The following is a 20040-nucleotide window of genomic DNA, read 5'->3' as shown; positions in this document are numbered from 1 at the left end:
AACATTTTGGTCCGGGGGTTTACTTTTTTTATTTATATATTTATTTATTTTACACTTATTGTTATTGCTATTACATAGTGGGATACAATCCCCATATATATTAGCAAAGGCACAATGTCACCTGGGGACCCCAAAAGAAGCTGATGAAGCAGAGATCTGGTAAAGCTTTTTTGCAGGGAGTTATGCAAGTTATCCTGTCTGCACCGCAGAAGCCGCCCCATGAACATCTTAGGGTCATACCTCTGGCCCCACTCACTCAAAGTGTCTTTCCTCATCACCATTGCTCCTGCCAGTCTTGTTTCTGAATTGGTGGTCTTGACTTGTAAGGGGCCAGGGGTTGTACAGGTTTAGCTGTATGGATATGCGTTCATCCTTGTAATTAGTATAGGCTATTCAAGATTTATTGTTGCATGGTATCGGTATTACGGTGCTATTAGTGTGAATGATCACTGTATAATCAATGCCTGTTATACTGTATGCTAGGTTTGAGGGAGTTTAACCGTCTGCCGAACGTTCAGAAACGGCCGGACGGGAGTCTTCTGGATGCGGGTGGGCGTCCTTCGTGCGCGCACAAGCGGGAAAACGCCATTATTTAAAACAACCAGTGATGGCTATTTACATACAAGCGGTCTGGCATCTGTAAAGACGCCCGATCGCTTGTATGCTGCACGTGTGTGGGGGGGTGTACCGTGTTTCCCCGAAAATAAGACACTGTCTTATATTTTCTTTGCCCCCCAAAAACACACTAGGTCTTATTTTCAGGGGATGTCTTATTTTTTTAATTTTTTACTGTGCAACAAAATGTACAACAATTTAAAGTTTTGTGGTATCACTCCACCTGTCACAGTAACTAACTGGCGCTATAGAGGAATATCAGCTAATGCGGCTCTGCTCCCTCCGCCGCCGAAGCCTTGCTTTATGCAGTGCAGGCTTCCTTTGGCACCAGGGACAGTGGTACCAGTGGTGCAGCAATGGGGACATCAGACAGTGGACAGCGCGGTAAAGAACAGTACCATTTACCGGTTCACAGTACAGTACCATTACATTAAGCAGTGCCTTCAGGGGGACAGCAGTTGGTGAAGTATGGTACTGGAGTGCTCCCTGTCACTGCGCTGGCCGGAGGGAGTCCCCCGTCATCCCCTTAATACAGTATGTCCCTGCAGGCTGATACCATCTCTCCTGCTCTTCACGTTCCCCCTCACATGCTACCACCAATCTAGGTCTTATTTTCGGGGGAGGTCTTATATTACAGGAATCTTGAAAAATAGTGCTAGGTCTTACTTTCAGGGTAGGTCTTATTTTCGGGGAAACAGGGTAGTAGAAGTGTATTAGACTCCATTCACACCTGTATTTTTACGTGTGATTAGGGATTAGGGAAAACATCAGGAACTTGTGTTTTCCTGCAGCAGGAATCACTATCTGGCCTTTAGAAGTGACCGCTGTCACCCATTCAAGTTTATCAGGTGGAAGCAGCTGCATGTAAACGCCTGCCCACCGCATGTAATATGTGATATTACATGCAGTTAGAAAACACTCTCCCTGGATGCACAATCGATGCGTCCAGGGAGAGTGATTGATTCCTACCTGAATGTAATCATATCACATACCATTACATGCGGTATGCAGCTGGTGTGAGTGGAGCCTAATACACTTCTGCTACCCCCCATACACATTAAAAAATACTACCCCTGCACATATAAAATAATACCCCCACCCCCCATACACATAAACAATACTACCCCTGCACATATAAAATAATACACCCCCCATACACGTAGAAAAATACTACCGCAGCGCATATGAAACGCATAAGGTAGCTTCATCAGTTTTAAGCAGAGGTGACTTATGTCCTCTCCTATTGAAGCGGTACACACTTTGTTTAAGCTTTGTCGAGGATTCTTACAAGTTGCATTAGTCTGCTAAGGTGTTCACTCATCACCCTCTGTTAATGACTATATCTTTAGTGATTGAAAAAAGTAATTCTTTCACTATCCTTTTGCAGAGGATTTTGTTTAGAAATTATCTTCACCTGCTTTAATAGACCCTCCTGTGTCTCACCTAAACATGGTGACCGCTATTCTGACGGAGGATGCTCCATCCAGTCTAGCCCTGTTCCAGTCTGTTTGCTTTGTCTGTAAATGCTATGCATCATTTCTTGTTCTTCTTGGCTCAGACCATTTTGACTGGTCAAAATCCTGTAGACTCCAGATGTGGGTGTTGACCACCCGGTAGTGGGCCAGATGATTCTTATGCTGAACTTTTTCTGATACCAGTCACTTGCTTTTGCGCATCAGTCTCATGTACTTGCAGATGCACAGGACACTTTAGCTCAAGCTGCAGTAGAACAAGCTTCTAAAAATGTCCATCATATGCCCTTTGCGGGTAAATATCTCTTTGGAGTTTTGTTGGACAGCTCATTAGGATAAGTAAGGATATCCATTCCCTGCAGCTGTGGAAGAGCGAGGCTTGGCTTGTTATCTTTTTCTTCCCAAGAAGCATTGAATCCATGGGCCCACATGCCAAGGAGGCTATGCTTGCAGATAAGTCATCTGCAGCATGTGTGTGCTGCCACCCATATCTCAGTATAGCAGACAGCATATGTATAAGCCATTTCTAGTAATAAGCTCCACCATCACTCCATGCAAGATATTGCAAAGCGAGGACTGGTACCTTTTTAGGGGTCAAGAATCATCAAGGTCCGAATCCAGGCGCAGACTTCCCAGTGCATTCGTCATATCTGCTTTTAAATACCACTTAGTGTATCTAAAGGGCCGCACCAGATGGGTGACTTCCAAAGCTGTAAAAGATTTTGCAATAAAGTATTTCCATCTATGAAAAAAAGATGATGCCTGGCTGTCTTTGTGCGTTTCGGCATCTAGCTTTTCCTTTGCTAATAGTTTAAAATCATTGATGAGTTCCTGTATCTTCAGGACGGTTGGGGCTTTCCAATATCTCATTGGGCATCTCTTAGCCACCAGGAGACATATGTGTAACCAATCCAGGCCTTTGTAGTTGTTTGACCTCGTTGCCTGGTAGAATGGTCAAAATACCCAAACAAGCACAAGGCGTGATCTAGGTCAGGTTTCCATGAGATGATGGTATTAACATAGATCAGAACTTTAGTTCCAGAAGTCAGACACCACTGGGGATGCGCAGAAACAGTGGTGTAAATCGGGCGTTGCATTCCACATTTAGGACCAGTTGAGAGAGAGTGATGTGTGGGGTGGTTGACGTAGTTGCTTGCACAATAAAGGGTACATAGGCTCTGTGCAAGATTTTAAATTGCGTCTCCCTCCAAGTTTCAATTGTTATCACCGATCTTATTTTTGTATATCCAGCAAGGAGTTTAGGGAATTAATCCGGGTCATTGATGTCCCTTGTCCATCCTCTCATAGTTGACCTCGAGAGCGGCGTTAGGAATAAGGCTTGTAGTTTTGGGGACACTATTAAAATGGAACAAGATTTGTTTGAGTACATCTAGGAAAAATGTGGCCTTGGCGTTCCCAAAAAACTGTTCCATGTAGTTTTCAACTGCAAAAAATTAAAGTCCTGAGAAGGAATGTGACATTGTGGCCTCAGATCCTGGAAGGAGTAAGGAGAGAAAGTATGGGGATGAAATAGTTGACTCCAGTGATGAAAACCTTTTCTCCTTCCATTCATGAAATGCTGAATAGTCCAATCCTTGAATGAAAAGGTGGTGACCCAGTATGGGACAATATCTTCAGGGAAGCCTATCCCACCTCAACCATCACGTTCTCAAACAATTCATCCCCACACAGCTCCCTCCGTTTTAGATTGTAAGCCCTCATAGGCAGGCCCTCCTTACCATTTTGTCTTGATTTGTATTGTGATTGTAATGTCTTCCTTATATTGTAAAGGGCTGTGCAAACTGTTGGCGCTATATAAATCCTGTATAATAATATGAGGACATGCATAAGGAAACTTTTAGAGCTTTCCTTCCCTCCATGCAATGATCGTGTCTCTAATCAAAGAAATGCACCTAATGCCTTGGGGTAGGGAGGAGAGCTTGCAATGGAGAATAACTTTGAGATCCCATGGGGCAATCCAGCTCTGCTTCCAAGTGAGTATTACAATACATGGAACTTTCTGAAAAGCCAGTCCAATTCATGACGCAATAAACAAGCTATATTGTATAATTTAATATTTGGGAGATTAGTTCCTTCTTCACTCTGCGGGAGCCACAACTCCTTAAAATAAGTTCTCGGCCGTTTCGCCTGCCAAATGAAGGTTGACATGGCTCTAGTTAGACTCGCGATATCAGTCGTTTTCAACATCGGGGGAGAGTTTGTAATGGATACAGCAGCTTTGCAAAACTAACCATTTTGATAAGGTGAATTCTCCTGAAGAGTGATATCTAGTGAACATATCTAGTTCCTTGTAGATCTTGTGTATTAGGGGGTTAATTAAGGTGATAAAGAAAGGAGGGTGTCTTCCCCACATTCATACCCAGGTAAGTTTTATGTGCTGCTGTGCCACCTACATGATACTGTTCCCATTCACCATTGTTGTCCCCGACAGAGGGAGGAATTCACTTTTCTGAAAATGAATACGAAGGCCCGAGAAAGTTTTAAAATGGGTTAAGATATCCTGAATGATTAGAGCAGGGGTAGCAAACATCTGGCCCTCCAGCTGTGGTGAAACTACAAATCCCATTATGCATCTCTCTTTGGGAGTCGTGGCTGTGAGAATCTTGCAATGCCTCATGGGATTTGTAGTTCCACCACAGCTGGAGGGCCAGTGGTTTGATACCCCTGGATTAGAGCATCTTCCCTGGGGCAGGTGGTGAACAGCAGAACATCATCTGCAAATAGTGCCAAACGGAGTTCTGCTGCGCCCACCTTAATGCCATGTAAAGCGGAGTTTGATATGCGAGCCGCCAGCGGCTCTAGGGACGAATTGAAAAGAGGAGATCAAGGGCAACCTTGTCTCGTTCCTTTTTCCAAAACAAAAGGCATTGACAATGCCGAAGAAAGATAAAACAGTCCCCCGAAATCCAAATTCTGTCAATACCTGAAACAACCATTTTCAGATTCACATTATCAAACGCTTTCTCAGTGTCAAGGGTGATGATGGCAGATTCTTGACGGATAAGAGTGTGCCTGTTCCAAAGCCAATAACACTTTCCATATGTTGGTCACGCCTGAGTGAACCTTTGACGAATTCCACCTTTTGATTGCTAAATCAGGGATGGCAGAATATCCGCTAACCTGTTTGCTACTATTTTAGAAAGGATTTTGGCATCCACATTTAGGAGCGAGACCCGTCTATACGAGCTGGGATTCGGCAATAACTTGATGTATGCCTCTTTTCCCCGTTGCCGAGTACCGAGAGCCTTCCCACAGTGAAAAGGGGTTCCACAATATCCGCCTGTAAAATTTTAAAGAATTCAGCTGTATAGCCGTCAGGTCCTTGAGCTTTTCCAGTGATATTTCCTCACGAGAAATGTCACCATTCAGAGATTGCAACTGATCACTGGACAGGAGAGGAAGGTGCACTGACGATAGAAAAGGGTTTGCCGCCTCACCATCAAATGCATCCTCAGAATTAAATTGATCTATAAAAGTCCTCCAATAGTTTATACATTTCCATTGGATCCATTGTTAAGGTTCCCACCAGAAATATGAGTAGGACGAAAGCGGCCTTTTGCTAATCTGGCTAAGCGTTTTCCAGCCTTGTTGCCATATTTATGCAACAGTGAGGTGTAATAAGAGGAGCTGGACAGTTCTAGTCTGTGTGCCCATAGGTCGAATTGACTCTTAACACTTTCCCAAACTGCTCGATTTTGAGTAGAAGTGTCAGACAATTGCAACCTTCCTCACCTCTCGTAAGGCCGCACTAGCTGTTTTATAAGCTTGCAACGTGTGCTTTTTATAAGCCGTTACGTATGACATTCGCCCTCTCATATAAGCCTCTGCCGTTTCCCAGAAAAGGGTTGGCGGTGACTCATGTTTGTTGAAAGACGAGTATTTCTCCCAAAATTAAGCCGAAAATCGTCATGTAAGCGAAGAGGGAAATCGCCACATGTGCACATTAGTAACACTCGGAGCAGCATTAACCGAAAGCGAGATGGGTGCATGATCCGAGATCACTGTATCATGTATGTCTGAGTCAGACACTCGTGATACCAGTTCAGATGAGCAGAAGAAATAATCCAAACGCACCAGGCAATCGTGCACCAGAGAAAGATGTGTGAAATTGGTGTCGAGGGTGAGCCAGTCTCCAAACATCTTGGAGATTGAGAGCCGTAACCATAGTGGCTAACGGAGATTGCCTGGTGAGTTTAGATCGTCTGGTTTTTGGCACAGTCCCCCGCGACCCAGCTTCTGTCTTCTGCCAGGGACATTGTTATACGAAAATCACCCCCTATCATGTGGAGAGGGGTACCGGTTTTTGAGAGCCACTGCATTAGATGGCAAAAGTCAGTCTTGGATGGTGAATTCTGTAAGTAGACATTGGTTATAGCTAGAGTGGATGTACCAATGGTGAGGGTAACACACCTGAAATTGAGTACTGTAGGTTTTTGTGAAATAGAATCACCACTCCTGCCCTACGACCCTTGGAGGGGGATCCCACAACTTCTTCTACCCAGAATTTACGTAAACTGATGAAGTCTTCCCTCCTGTAAATAGGTTTCTTGTAGCAATGCCATGTCGGCTTTCAATCGCTTCAGGTGTCGTAACACCTGATTGCGCTTCTGGGGGACACGAAGCCCCTTAACATTCCAAGAGATAACTCTCCTAAAAGGGTGTCATGGCGATGAGTAGGGAGAAGTTATACTCAATGAAATGGTTGCGATAATAAAATAAAGGGAATGGAACAGCAGCCATAACACCAATTAGCATGTGAAGCACCGCCCTCAGCAGTGGCCTAGTGGCAGGCTCTCAATGAAATGGTTGCGATAATAAAATAAAGGGAATGGAACAGCAGCCATAACACCAATTAGCATGTGAAGCACCGCCCTCAGCAGTGGCCTAGTGGCAGGCTATGCACAGGAGGACGCTAGAAAAGAAACCGTGAATTCGGAGGCACAGCAGCGCACAGCCCCCAGTCCCAGGAGCGGATGAAGTATACCAAAGAGGTATGCAAGCAATGTAATATGTGTAACAACATTTAACAGAACCTTAAAAATAACAGAAAACATAATAAACAGTGTCACTGACTTTGCAATTTCCCAATGTATGCAATGTGGGGAGTTGCTCAAACTGCATGTCCCCAGCACCACCTACATTTAATGCAGATATCTGAACAGGCCCCGAGGCCATCCATTGGAGGCTGTAGAGAAAACAATTAACAGTGTACAGCACCGCGAGATGTCAAACTCACAGGTAGTACCATAAGTCCCAACCATTCCTATGAATAGACATAAGGCAGAATTAGGAGAATCACATCAAGAGTGATGCTTATCCCAATGCAGTATGGTTAAAAAGATGGCCGGGTCAGGGTTTTACGGTATTTTCTTGGTGTATCCCCTTGTTTCTTGAGGGATTTCGGAAGCTTGAAAGGCGATCGCGGAGGTTGTGGTGGTTTGGAGGGAGACCCCGAGTCCTGTGAGACTGTTCAAGGCAGTCAAAGCCTCCACTGGGTCTTGAAAAAACAGGTGCTGGCCCGAGCTGGAAGGGATGTGGAGTGTAGCAGGATAAGCCAATGTAAATTGTATTTGTCGCCGCACGAGGGTGGAACATATCTCACTGAATGCCTTTTTAGTTTCATAATTGAGACATTGCACGATCACGTGCAAGGGGTGGCACCCTTTTGCCTGGGAGGGCCCAGGCGGCGCACCCGATCCACTAGGCAGGGCGTCTGTATACCCAATGTCTCTGGTATATCGATTGTACAGAACTTACCCAGCACTGTGGGCTTGTACGTTTCTGCCACGCCCACAATCCTGAGGTAATTTCTCCTGGAGCGGTTTTCCAGATCATCAATTTTAGCTTGCATGGATTGCTGCGTATGAACATAATTGGAGGAAATGCGGTGCTCTGCTGCAGATATGTCCTTTCTGATCTGAGACAACCCATGCTGGATCGCCGATTCCGCCGCCGCTATGGTAGGCTTTAGCAGTTTAGCCACTGCAGCAGCAATGCAGGCGTGACGGGAATCCTCGTCCTGGTCGTCTAGCGACGAAGCGGGCGAAGGCCTGCGGTGGCTCTGCCCTTGAGCAGGGTCCACCTTCTTGTATGCACCGTACCCAGACTATCTTGTGTGTGGGATCACGGCGTTTTCGGGCCAGGAAACGGTCCATACATTGTCTCTTCCTGCACCCGTAAACTGCAAAGAAGCATCGGGAAGGCTGTCGGAGCTAATTTTTTATAAGGTTGACATGGGGAGGGGGAGCGCCGTCTCCCCGCTGCGCTTCACATGGGCGCCGGAACCAGAAGTCCCTCAGACCATTTTTTATACTTATGGTCTAAAGCAGGGGTAAGCAAATTCTGGCAGCCTCCCGCTGTGGTGAAACTACAAATCCCATCACACTTCTGCCTCGGAGTCATGCCTGTGGCTGTTAGTCTTGCTATGCATTATGGGATTTGTAGTTGCACAACAGTTGGAGGGCCAGAGTTTGCATACCCCTGGTCTAAAAGGATGAGTCCCCCCGGTTTCCTATGTAAGCTTATTTTTTTAGCCTTGTGAGCACTTCTTGGGATTTTTGCATCACACTTTTGTTTCTTAGATCTTGGACACAAAGTTTTGCAGGCAGCATTGTGAGTTATCCACAGTTTTTTGTGTTTTTTGTTTGGTTTTTTTTCTCGTACAAGTACAAACCTTCTGTTTTCTCTATTATACATTGAGGGACACAGGATTTCTGGACAACTGAGAAGGAAAAAGAAGTCCAGCTAGAAGTGTGGGCAACCCAGTTTTAATAGGTCCAATGAGATAGAGATGGAGAAAATGATGTTTGTTAATTTCATTAAATCCCTTTTACCAAATCCATTGAGGGACACAGATCCCTCCTTCCCTTGTGCTTGTGACCATCTGCTTTTAGTGCTGCTTGTGACAAACTGAGCAATGTTGATGTAGGCCCCCTTTCTAAAGTACAGTCCTGTTGTTGTAGGTGGCAGGATAACCCAGTTTTAAAAGAATCCTGTGTCCCTCAATGGATTTTAAAAGAATTCCAATGACTACTTGCTAGTTCCTGAGTGCAGTGTAGCCTGGAAATGATCCTCTTTTTTTTTTTTTTTGTTAAATTAATCCTGCTTGGTGTTCTGGATATACTGAAATAACATATGAGCTTTAATGACACATTACCATTGTCCTTACATTTTTAAGTTTTTTTTTTTTATGGGGCATTGATCCCCAAAAACCAAACCTAACACCTGAAGGTCAGGTGAGTTTGCTTTGCCCATGTATGCTTATTGTTGTATTGCAAAAAACACACACCAATGTAGCCTGAAATACTCTTAATGCTTTAATGGCATGTACGTATGTTATATGTTAATGTATAATTCTCTTTTGCTGTGGTTAGTGAGCTTGCATTGTGTCTTACACTATGTGGTGTGCGCTTTCGCAGTATGGTCGTTGTATTCGTGCCGCTGTCCGTCTGGAGAAAGGTCTTTCGTCACTTGCTGATCACCTCACCCATGAGAATGAGCGTGTTGTACGTGCCATTTGTGGGGCTCTGCGAAATCTTTGTGGAGACAATCGGAACAGAGAGCTGATTGGTGAGGCAGTTGTCTTGTGAATCTTGTAATTATTAATGTGTGTTCGTAGCTGGGGTGGGTAGAACATGACAGAACAATTGATTTCGGGAGTGAATGAGTTATAAAGTAAAATAAATATTGAAATCAGATTTCTGGCTTATTTTTTTATTTTGTGGAACCCTTTGCAGGTAAACATGCTCTTAGCAGTTTGGTTGCTCGCCTGCCTAGCTCTTCTCCGCAGTCAAATACAGTTTCAGAAGATACAACTGTGGCAGTGCTTAGCACCATCCAGGAAGTTATCACCGGAAATTTGGAGGCGGCTAAGAAGCTGCGGGAGAGCCAAGGAATTGAAAGGCTTGTTCTCATCAACAAAGGAGGGTAAGAGTCTCTCATAGGATTTGCCTTTCACTTTAATGACAGAATTTGGGGGGATTCTTACATAAGTATATTATGTATGTTTTTCCCTGAACTAAGTCCGCAAAAAGGTCAGTAAAACATAATACTTAAGTATGTTATGTTTTACTGACCTAACTTCCTTTTTGCGGTTTTGCATTTCTGATTGTTAATTAGGTGGCCAAGCATCGAAGTTGCAAAGGACACCTGTTGCTTTTGTTAAGTTTATTATTTGTATTATTATTCCGCCGCTTTTTCAAATGCATGTAATAGGTGCTATGTTGGTCAAAAACTCATGAAACTTTGCACAATGGTAGAGCCCTATGCGCTGCAGAACTTATTGCACTATAAAGGTCATAGGTCACACAATCTGGTAGCCACCTTGGTTTTTGCAACAATTTTTGCAAATATTCAGAAACCCATTTGTCCAGAACCGCTAAAGCTACAGATGTACAAATTGCTGTGTGAGGTTATGTTTTGCTCTGTTGTCACAGGTGTTCATTATATGTCTATTGGTCACAAGGTTTGACAGCCATATTGGATTATGCAATATTCTGCAAGCAACTTCATCTCTGAGGTCCCAGTCACGCCATAAAGAGTGCGTTCGGCCTCGAACGCCGGCTCATATTGTTTTGGGGTGGGAGGGGTCGTGGCGGTGCATTGAAGTAAATGGCACCGCAGCCACGCCCCTCGCCTGCAGTGTGATTGCTGGCACCCCAACGCGTGGCACATTAGTGCCTGTCATCTGCAAAAAATAGTGCATTCATTATGATGTAACTGGGCCCTGAAACCATATATCAGAATTATTCAAAACTTTGCAGGTATTTCCAGGTACCACATTTGTAAAAACGGAGCCAATCCCAAAATCAAAATGGCCGCTGCAAGTCAATGGTATTTAAACAGTGTTATTATTATGGCCTTTTTTCAAATGCCTGTAATAAGCACACTGTTACTCAAAAACTCATGCAACTTCGCCCAATGGTAGAGTTCTATGCTATGCCTAATCTTTTGCATAATAAAGGTCATAGGTCACATTGCCTGGCAACCATCTTGTTTTAGGTGAAGATATTCAGCTCCATATTCAAACATCCGTTTCTCAGCAACGAATAAAGCTTCAGATGTACAAATTGCTGTGTAAAGTTATGTTGTGATCTACGCTCAGAACTGATCATTACAAGTCAATTGACCACATAGTTTGGCGGCCATATTGAATTGTCTAAAATTCTAGAAATATTCCTATTATTCTGATGTTCCTTTATTCAAATGCTAATTATAATCACACTGTTATGTAAAAATTCATGCAATTTTGCACAATGGTAGACAACAGTGCTGTGTTTAATCCTTGGCAACATAAAGGTCATAGGTAACATGCTCTGGCAGCCATCTTGGTTTTAGCAAACTTATTTTAGACAATTTTCAAACTGTTTATTTCATAACCGCTAAAACTACAGATATACAAATTATGTGAGGCTATGCTGAGCTCTACAGTCATATATGTTCATTACAAGTCATTTTGACCACATGGTTTGGTCAGCCATTTTGGATTGTGCAATATTCTGCAAGCTACTTGATCTCTGAAACCTTTTATCAGAATAATTCAAAAGTTTGCACATATGTCCAGGGCTACCTCTTCTACCACGGTTGTAAAAACAGGTCCAATCCCAAAATCAATATGGCCGCCACAAGCCAATCACTTTTAACATGGCAGCAAATTGCATAAATGTGCATTTCTATCACTATTGAAGTATATTAAACTTGTTATACATATGATAACGCCAAATCCTAACTGCCAAATGCAATATGGGTTCCAAATGTCATCAAGCTCGGTGGCCATTTTGAATTAAAAAATGTTTTATAATTTATAAAAACATGTCTTGCTATTTAACTCTAACTACAATATCTTCTCATGTGCTATAACCAGGCTCTAATGCTTGGCCACCTTTATCGCTGCTTGCAGCTATATTTCATTTTGTATTTACTTTGCAGACATAATACATCTGACTTATATGATTTGTTTTTTCCTTTTTACAGAGGGCGTTCTGATCGAGAGATTCGTACAGCTGGTTTCTGCCTTCAGACTGTATGGGGATTTAAAGAGCTTAGACGACCTTTGGAAAAAGAAGGATGGAAAAAAAGTGATTTCCAGGTAAAATTGTCAACCTGTGCCTAGAATATTCTGAACAAGCGTTAAAGCTCCTTATTACAATCCAGCATTTACCTATGTAGCAATAAGTATTGTGGAAAAGTTTGTAAGAGAGCCACTGATATCACAGCTGCTTCCATCTTTTTGTGGAAATTCTCATCTGGGATTCCTGCTGAGTTGTTGGTTCCAAGCCTAGATCTTCTGGAAAAAACTAAACTGCCTTCCTCAGCCACAATCATTAGAAGTTATTGTTGTGAATGACTCCAGGTGCACAAGGATTCTGATGGGATGATCATCTTCCCTCTCTATGCTCCGGTGCATTAAGGTTTGCACTCCCTTGTACAGTTTGGCTGTGTTTGTCATTCATTTCACTTGTATTAGTCTTCAACATATGGTCCACTGCATGTGCAGGGGTTGGTTGGAGTCACAGATTTATTTTCTGGCATCCAATCCCTGTCTCGTGTGGGAAACTTCGATTTCAGTCTCAAGTCCTTCCCCCATGCTTTAGTTGGGGAACCAGAATACTAAAGCAAGTGACTATAGGAAAGCTGTTGACCCTGTGGAATCCCTTACTTGCGGTCCTAGACTCAGTTTTCTTCCTTTTCATAGATTCGAGCATTTTTGTGACATTTTCCAGTTGCTAGTTGTTTGCTTTGCTTGTTGTTCCTGCTCATCCTTTGACAATTTGTTTTCATAGTTTCCCGCTTGCATCTGGTTTTTTCACTCTTACTTTCGGAGATCAGGACAAACTCTTCTTTATTCCAGGAAGGGGGAGTTTCACCTGTTTTTTTTTTTGTTTTTTTTAAAGCAAGCTTATTCCTCACTCCTCTGGCAGCTAGCTACTTCCATACAATGCAGGACTTGCTCCTGCATTGTACAAGATAATGCCAGAGAGCTGCGACCAGGCAGCAAAAGGAAGAGTCTTCAGGGAACCAGTTAACCCTTGCAGTGAGGAAGGGCAAAAACAAGCAGTTAACCCCTGCAGTGGGGAAGGGACCCATTACAAGAAAAAACAAAACATCCGTCTGCACCAAAACAGTCAACAACATAAAATCTCTATTCACATGCGACACAGACCATGTGATATATCTTCTAGAATGCCCCCGTAACCCAGAAACTAAGATCGAGATTTGGTCCACACCGAAGGAATGTACAAAAAGGATTTCTAGACCACACTCTCTAAACATTTTCCCTTTCACACAAATGTGTGGAAAACCAGAAAGTCACCCCAATAAAACATATTTCCATGTCTGATAAATACGACAGATTCTGCAAATTACAAGCTAGAGAAGCCTTCTGGATGAAAACAATCCACCCCGATGGGCTAAATAAACATGTCCCCTGAATTACCACTAGTCAAAATCTGTGCTGAACCCGTAACCAACATTGACTACACCAGCATCAACACACCAAGCCAAAGGCACCTCTGCAATCTTTTTTGCCTTTCTATAGAATTACTTGAAGACCATTTCCACCTTTTACGGAGGCATTTAACCCCTTCACGACTGAGCTTGTATTTAGTTTCTGTTCGTAAATGACACACTTTCGACATTTTTGCTGTGATTGCTGTGATTCAGTAATACTTTCTTACAAAGTGCACCCACACATTATATATTGTTTTTGAGAGGACTGATAGGTACACGTGTGATATAAATATATAGCCCTAACGCCTCACTTAGGACAAATAAAATATAAAAGAGGAAAAAAACGTAAAGAACACACTTTTTCCCCAGTTTTGATTTGTAGTATTTTTTAGTAGGGCTGTGCAAATTAACGATTCATTTCTCGATTAATCGTTAATCTTTTTGATCGATTTAAAATGTTTTTGAAACTTCCTGCACGAGCGCCAGCCAAGGAATTGGCCTATACACATACAGCACAGCAATGAAGTAATAACATGAACTAGGAACACACTACTCCAGCACGTTATTATTCTGAGTTGCCCCACTCAAGCGGCGGCCATATTGAGTGGGGCACGTGAGATTAATAACGTGCTGGATTAGTGTGATCCTAGTTCATTTTATTACTTCATTGCTGTGCTGTATGTGTATAGGCCAATGTAGTTGGATCTGTATGTGCGTTATAATTAATCGAAATTAATAGATTCATCGATTAAAAATAATTTCGATTAATCGAACACGAAAATTTTAATCAGTAACAGCCCTATTTTTTAGGGGGAAAAAACACAGCTAAAAAAAATGCATTAAATACATTTATTTATTTGGAAAAACCTCACAACCCAACCCTTTTAGAAATTGACTTTGAACATCACTGTCATGAGAGGGTTAAATTAAAAAAAAAATTAACCCTCTGGATGAAAAACAAATCTGCAGCTCAGCTGCAGATTTTCATTGTAATGGGTTATTTATATTAAAGGTAAAAAAATATATTTAAATATATCATTTTTATTTGTTACATTTTTTATTTTTTTACACTTAATTTTATTTTGTACTCTTTCACTATTTTTTTAAACATTCTTTTTCATTTTTATTTATTCACAATGACTGCTTGATATAAGTTATCTCACGATTACTGCTTGATAATTTAATACATTTTTGGTTATTAGGCTGATTCAAACTTAAGAACAGCCTATAATAACCTTAGTGATGCTGATCCTGCAGTATTTCAGGATCAGATGCCACCTAAAGGTTTTCTGATCGTTCCAACAACTATCAAACCTGCAACATTCTTTCAGCAATAGAGACATGTAGCTAAATGTTTCTATTGCTGAAAGTTTCGAAAAAAAGCCGTTATACATCGGGATTTCCCGATCTATACCAGCTGTCAGTGATCGCTAGAGCTGTAAATGCGGCTCTGCTATCGCTGTCAGACACCCGATTCCTGAAAGGTGTAGGGCGTGGAAAGCACCTTTTTTCCCACAATGCCTTGCTAAAGCATGGGGAGTGTGTGTGTGTGTGTGTCTGCGCCACATCAAGGCTGAAAAAGCCCTGATGGGGCGGAGTGGTGGATTTGGATGGAATGCCAAGGAGACTGTGGAAGGCATGTAAAGGGAAGCAGAAAATGTGGTGGAAGGGCCAACTAAATATGAAATAAAGAGAATACGGCTCCTGTATACAATCTAAGAGCGATTGTTGACCACAATATAGCTGGTCCTAACCATGTGGTGAGTGCGAAGTGTGACTTGCACAGGGGTGTATCACAAAGGATTTTGCTTCAGAGCACAATTGAAGATCATTGATCGGGGCTGATGTGAACTTTAGTTCCTAAACTTTTTTTCGTCAAGGATGAGTTTGTTCAAGAACACAATTGATGATTGTCTGGGAGACTGATGTGAATTGTATTTCCCAACTATATATATCTCTATAGATATATCTCAATATATATCTATATATAGATATATATATTATGGGCGGATTTATTAGGGACTGAGTTGAGAGTACAGTATGGATACTGCTTCCCTATTTATAATGGTCTGGCCCTCTAGCAACTTCAGCGCGAAATTATAGCTAATTTGCCTACAAATGTCCGTTGGTCATGATAATCTGGCCACTCTGTGTATATACTTTTTTACATGGTGGATTGCTTCTGTATATTTAACCACTTCCAGCGGGTTCACGTAAATGTAAGTCATCCGCTGGAAGTGTTTATACCAAGAACACTGCTGCTGCAGACGTGTTCTTGGTACTGTTATATACAGCCGTCGATTCCGGTTTAAATACAAGCGATCCGGCGTCTATACAGGCGCCGGATCACTTGTATGGTGCGGCGCCGTGTCCGCCCCCCTCCCCTGCCGCCGTCAGCTTCCCGGGCTCCGCTGTCCCCCGTGAGATCCCGGGATCGGCATGGTGGGTCTTCCTTGATGAATCAGAGGGAGATCAGCAGGCTTTCAGCCGCTGATCTCTCCTCCGATCACTGGACCCGGAAGTAATGTGCATTACATCACTTCTGGTGTCACTGTACACATTCTCTGACTCCTAGAGCCAGAAGGAAAAGCTGGTGAAGCAGATCTCTGCTTCATCAGCTTCTTTGGGGTCCCTAGGTGACATTAGGGGGTTGATTTACTAACCTTATAAACACGCCACGACCAAGTATACACCTCTGTAGTGTGTTCCCTCCCAGCATGATCTATTGGTGGAATCTAGACACCTTTGTAGTGTGTACACACCCAGCAGGTGTGTTGTGCACAGCCCTGCATGAATTGCAAGGTGATGTTGTGTAAATTAGCTCTACATTGTGTTGCTTGCGTTGATGAATGCAGGAATGTAAATGCATGAGCTAACCATTTTTGTCTAAACTGTGAAGCAGCATTATATATGCATCATGTGCATGATTTTTCCATATATGGCATTAGTGGAAATGTGCTTTTAGATCCTTTTTGGTTGATAAATACGTTTTGCTGTGTAGAAATCACACGCACCTAGTGCGTGCGTGTGTTTTAGGTTAGTAAGACCCCAGGGGTCTGAAAGACCTGTGATGTCTCTATAAAGAGGACCTGTCACATTATATTTGCTATTACATGGGCTTATTAGGCGCTGTGAATCACATTATATACAAATTGTCCTGGGGTTAGTGCAGAGTGACCTGGAAATGTATGTATTTTTTTAACCTATGACTGCGGTTAATAGTTTATAATCATAGTGGCAACACCCCTTGGACAATGCAAAGTGACCTGAAGATTTATTTATTTTTAATCTGTGACTATAGTTAGTGGAATGTTCTGAGCAATTGCTGGAGACAAAATATAACTGATTTCTTTAGCAATCACTTACAATCCTCCAACTGTAGTGATAGGTAAAAAATCTCAAGGTCACTCAGATGGTTTTGACAAGCTATACTGTGGTCAATAATCACTCTTGGGTTGTATACAGGAGCCTTATTCCCTTTCATATTTATTTGGACCTTTTTCACCACTTTTTCTGCTTCCCTTTACATGCCTCCCACAGTCTCTTTGGCACTCCGTCCAAATCCACCACTCTGCCCTGTCAGGATTGAAAAGCACACACACATGCTCCCCATAGTATAGCCTTCATTTAAAAATCTTTATCTAAAAAACACAGGATTTCACTTACATAAAAACAGTTGAGCGTTCATATAACTTCTCTGCCTGCTCCGGCCTGTATCCTCTGTACTCCCGACTGCCCTCCTACAGGGTGATGTTGCAAATGCCGCCCAGGCGCATTTCATCTACCGACTTCCTCTGTGGGACAGCGTGCTTTTTGATTGGGCCCTGATGTGAATTGTTGTTCCTAATCTTTTTTTCATCACATGGTGTATCAGTGTTGTGTTGCACTGCGTCAGGTGCATTGCGATTCAATTGAAAGGCACTCCAATGCACCTCCCAGCTGCAGTGTGCTGCTATGAAGTGCAGTGTGTGGTATCACAATATTGCTCAGTGGGAAAAAAAAGCTGTCCATGCACTACTTTTTTCACTGCATGGAATTGTGGTGGCAACGCATTGCGGCCAGCTGGTGCATTGATTCAGTTCAAATAAATGGCAACACAGCTGCCCCACTAACACACAGATGTGTTGCACAATAGCATGTGTGAATCACACTACCATGAGATTCTGGGCCCATTCACACCAAAAAAGCACAAACGTATGTAAAGTGCATAGGCTTTCCCTCCTTATGGAGGGTGTCAATGATGGTTTTCTGCACAACTGTCAGGTCAGCAGTCTTTCCCATGATTATGATTCCTACTGAACCAGACTGAGAGACCATTTAAAGGCTCAGGAACCCTTTGCAGGTGTTATGGCTTAATTAGCTGATTAGAGTTGGACACTTTGAGCCTAGAATATTGCACCTTTTCACAATATTCTAAGTTTCTGAGATTGTGGATTTTGGGTTTTCATGAGCTGTAAGCCATAATCATCACAAATATGACAAATCACGGCTTGAACTATCTTGCTTTGCATGTCATGAGTCTATCTCATATATTAGTTTCACCTTTTAAGTTGCATTAGTGAAATTAACTTTTGCACGATATTCTAATTATTCGAGTTTCACCTGCAGATAGATATAAAAAAATCGTGGCTGTGAGAGTCATAGAGAGCAAGCCACACAGACAGCCCTAGGCTTTCCCTCCTTATGGAGGGTGTCAATTATGGTTTTCTGCACAACTGTCAGGTCAGCAGTCTTTCCCATGATTGTGATTCCTACTGAACCAGACTGAGAGACCATTTAAAGGCTCAGGAACCCTTTGCAGGTGTTATGGCTTAATTAGCTGATTAGAGTTGGACACTTTGAGCCTAGAATATTGCACCTTTTCACAATATTCTAAGTTTCTGAGATTGTGGATTTTGGGTTTTCATGAGCTGTAAGCTATATTCATCACAAATATGACAAATCACGGCTTGAACTATCTTGCTTTGCATGTAATGAGTCTATCTCATATATTAGTTTCACCTTTTAAGTTGCATTAGTGAAATAAATGAACTTTTGCACGATATTCTAATTATTCGAGTTTCACCTGCAGATAGATATAAAAAAATCGTGGCTGTGAGAGTCATAGAGAGCAAGCCACACAGACAGCCCAGTGGGACAGTGCGGTGAGACAGAGAGAGACCCGCGAGAGACTAGACAGATCAGAGAAAGACGCACAAAAGAGAGTGATAGAAAGTTTAGAGACAGTTTCATCTTTACAACATGTGGAGGAAATGGTTCCTCTGTAGCACAAGCAGAGCCATGAGAAGATCTCTTCTGATGACTCACAGGAAGGAGTTCTTCTCCAGCTCTGTCACAGCTGCAGATTACACAATCTATCTGACACTTGTGTGTGCTCCTTCATGAGAAGGGAGAGGGCCCAGCACAGTCAGATCAGCCCAGCAGAGAAGAACACAGCTGATTACATTTTGCAGATGATAACCTGATCCTCAGTGGACTGAAGATCATATGGAGGGAATTTTGAATTTGTAGGGCTCTGGCCTATTAGTGCATTAAAAAAAAAAAACAGTACTGTGACTCATGACAATGTACACATAGATGCATTGTCCCTGCACCTGTATATTAACACAATAAATACAAATCACTTACAAAGGTGGAAATGGTTTTTAAGTGTCTTGCGTGTCTAAGACTTTGTTTACAATGATTGGGCCCACTCTACAACATGCTGTAGTGGTGATGGAAATTTGTCAGACTTGGCAAAGGGAGGATGATAAGGGAACCCAGTTTCATGTCGCGATATTTAGAGATGTTGGGCTGATTGGAGTTGCTTCCAGGTGCACTGTGCTTTTTTGTCGATCAGCTGGCTACCACTCTTCTTCGGCTGTCGAGGCTTGGTCTTTTATCTGCAGTGCACAGAATTCTCTGTCTTAAGTGTCTGAAACGGACTCCTTTCAGCGGAGACCGCTTGTTTACAGAAGGCCTGAATGCGTTTATTAAGAAGAACACGGGTGGGATCTTTTATGCAGCAATCGGAAGCTTAAGGCTTCCCCCCCTCAAAAACTTCCCTGTGTCCGCCTCAGATGAGTTCTTTGGACCTAGAAGTAGAGGCCTGGGGCTGCCAAACAGGGTTCCCAGTTTAAATATAAGCCCTGGACCCCCAAGCCCAATAGCAAACATTTGTTCTCCTTTGCAGAGGTTTGTGAGTGGGACTCTGTGTATCCACTCCATTGTCTCTCATTGCTACAAACGAGTTTTCCCAGGGTTGTCCTGTCTTTTTCATGACTCCCAATGTCCCTATTTCTCCTCCATGGTGGGAAGCTATAGATTGTCTTGCTGACTGTCACCCCTGTTCTCATGTGGGAACACTTCCTTGGCTTGTATTCTATGGCTTCCATTCTGGACCTAAAGGAGTACCCACTTTCCCCAGCAGAAGAATCCTAAAGAGCAGGCTTGCAAGTCCTTTACCCCTTCTTGGAAGTGTCCCTTTTCCTTCAGTTTATCCTCA

The 20040-nt window shown here is 42.7% G+C and overlaps 1 protein-coding gene across 4 annotated transcripts in view; it reads left to right on the top strand.

Annotated features, from left to right (window-relative positions):
• Positions 1-20040, top strand: part of LOC108790642 (catenin delta-1-like) — a 131346-nt gene that overhangs the window by 81384 nt on the left and 29922 nt on the right. For all 4 annotated transcript variants that reach the window (XM_018560952.1, XM_018560950.1, XM_018560949.1 and 1 more), the window contains 3 exons: positions 9527-9677; positions 9845-10034; positions 12081-12195. In XM_018560952.1, the coding sequence (XP_018416454.1) occupies positions 9527-9677; positions 9845-10034; positions 12081-12195 (456 nt within the window). The remainder of the gene's footprint in view (positions 1-9526; positions 9678-9844; positions 10035-12080; positions 12196-20040) is intronic.

This window comes from Nanorana parkeri, unplaced genomic scaffold (assembly GCF_000935625.1).
Source record: "Nanorana parkeri isolate BGI_ZX_2015 unplaced genomic scaffold, ASM93562v1 scaffold490, whole genome shotgun sequence".
In the NCBI taxonomy this organism is placed as follows: Eukaryota; Metazoa; Chordata; class Amphibia; order Anura; family Dicroglossidae; genus Nanorana; species Nanorana parkeri.
Note: the sequence above shows the minus strand (reverse complement) of the source record. Positions and strands in the feature narration are given on the sequence as shown.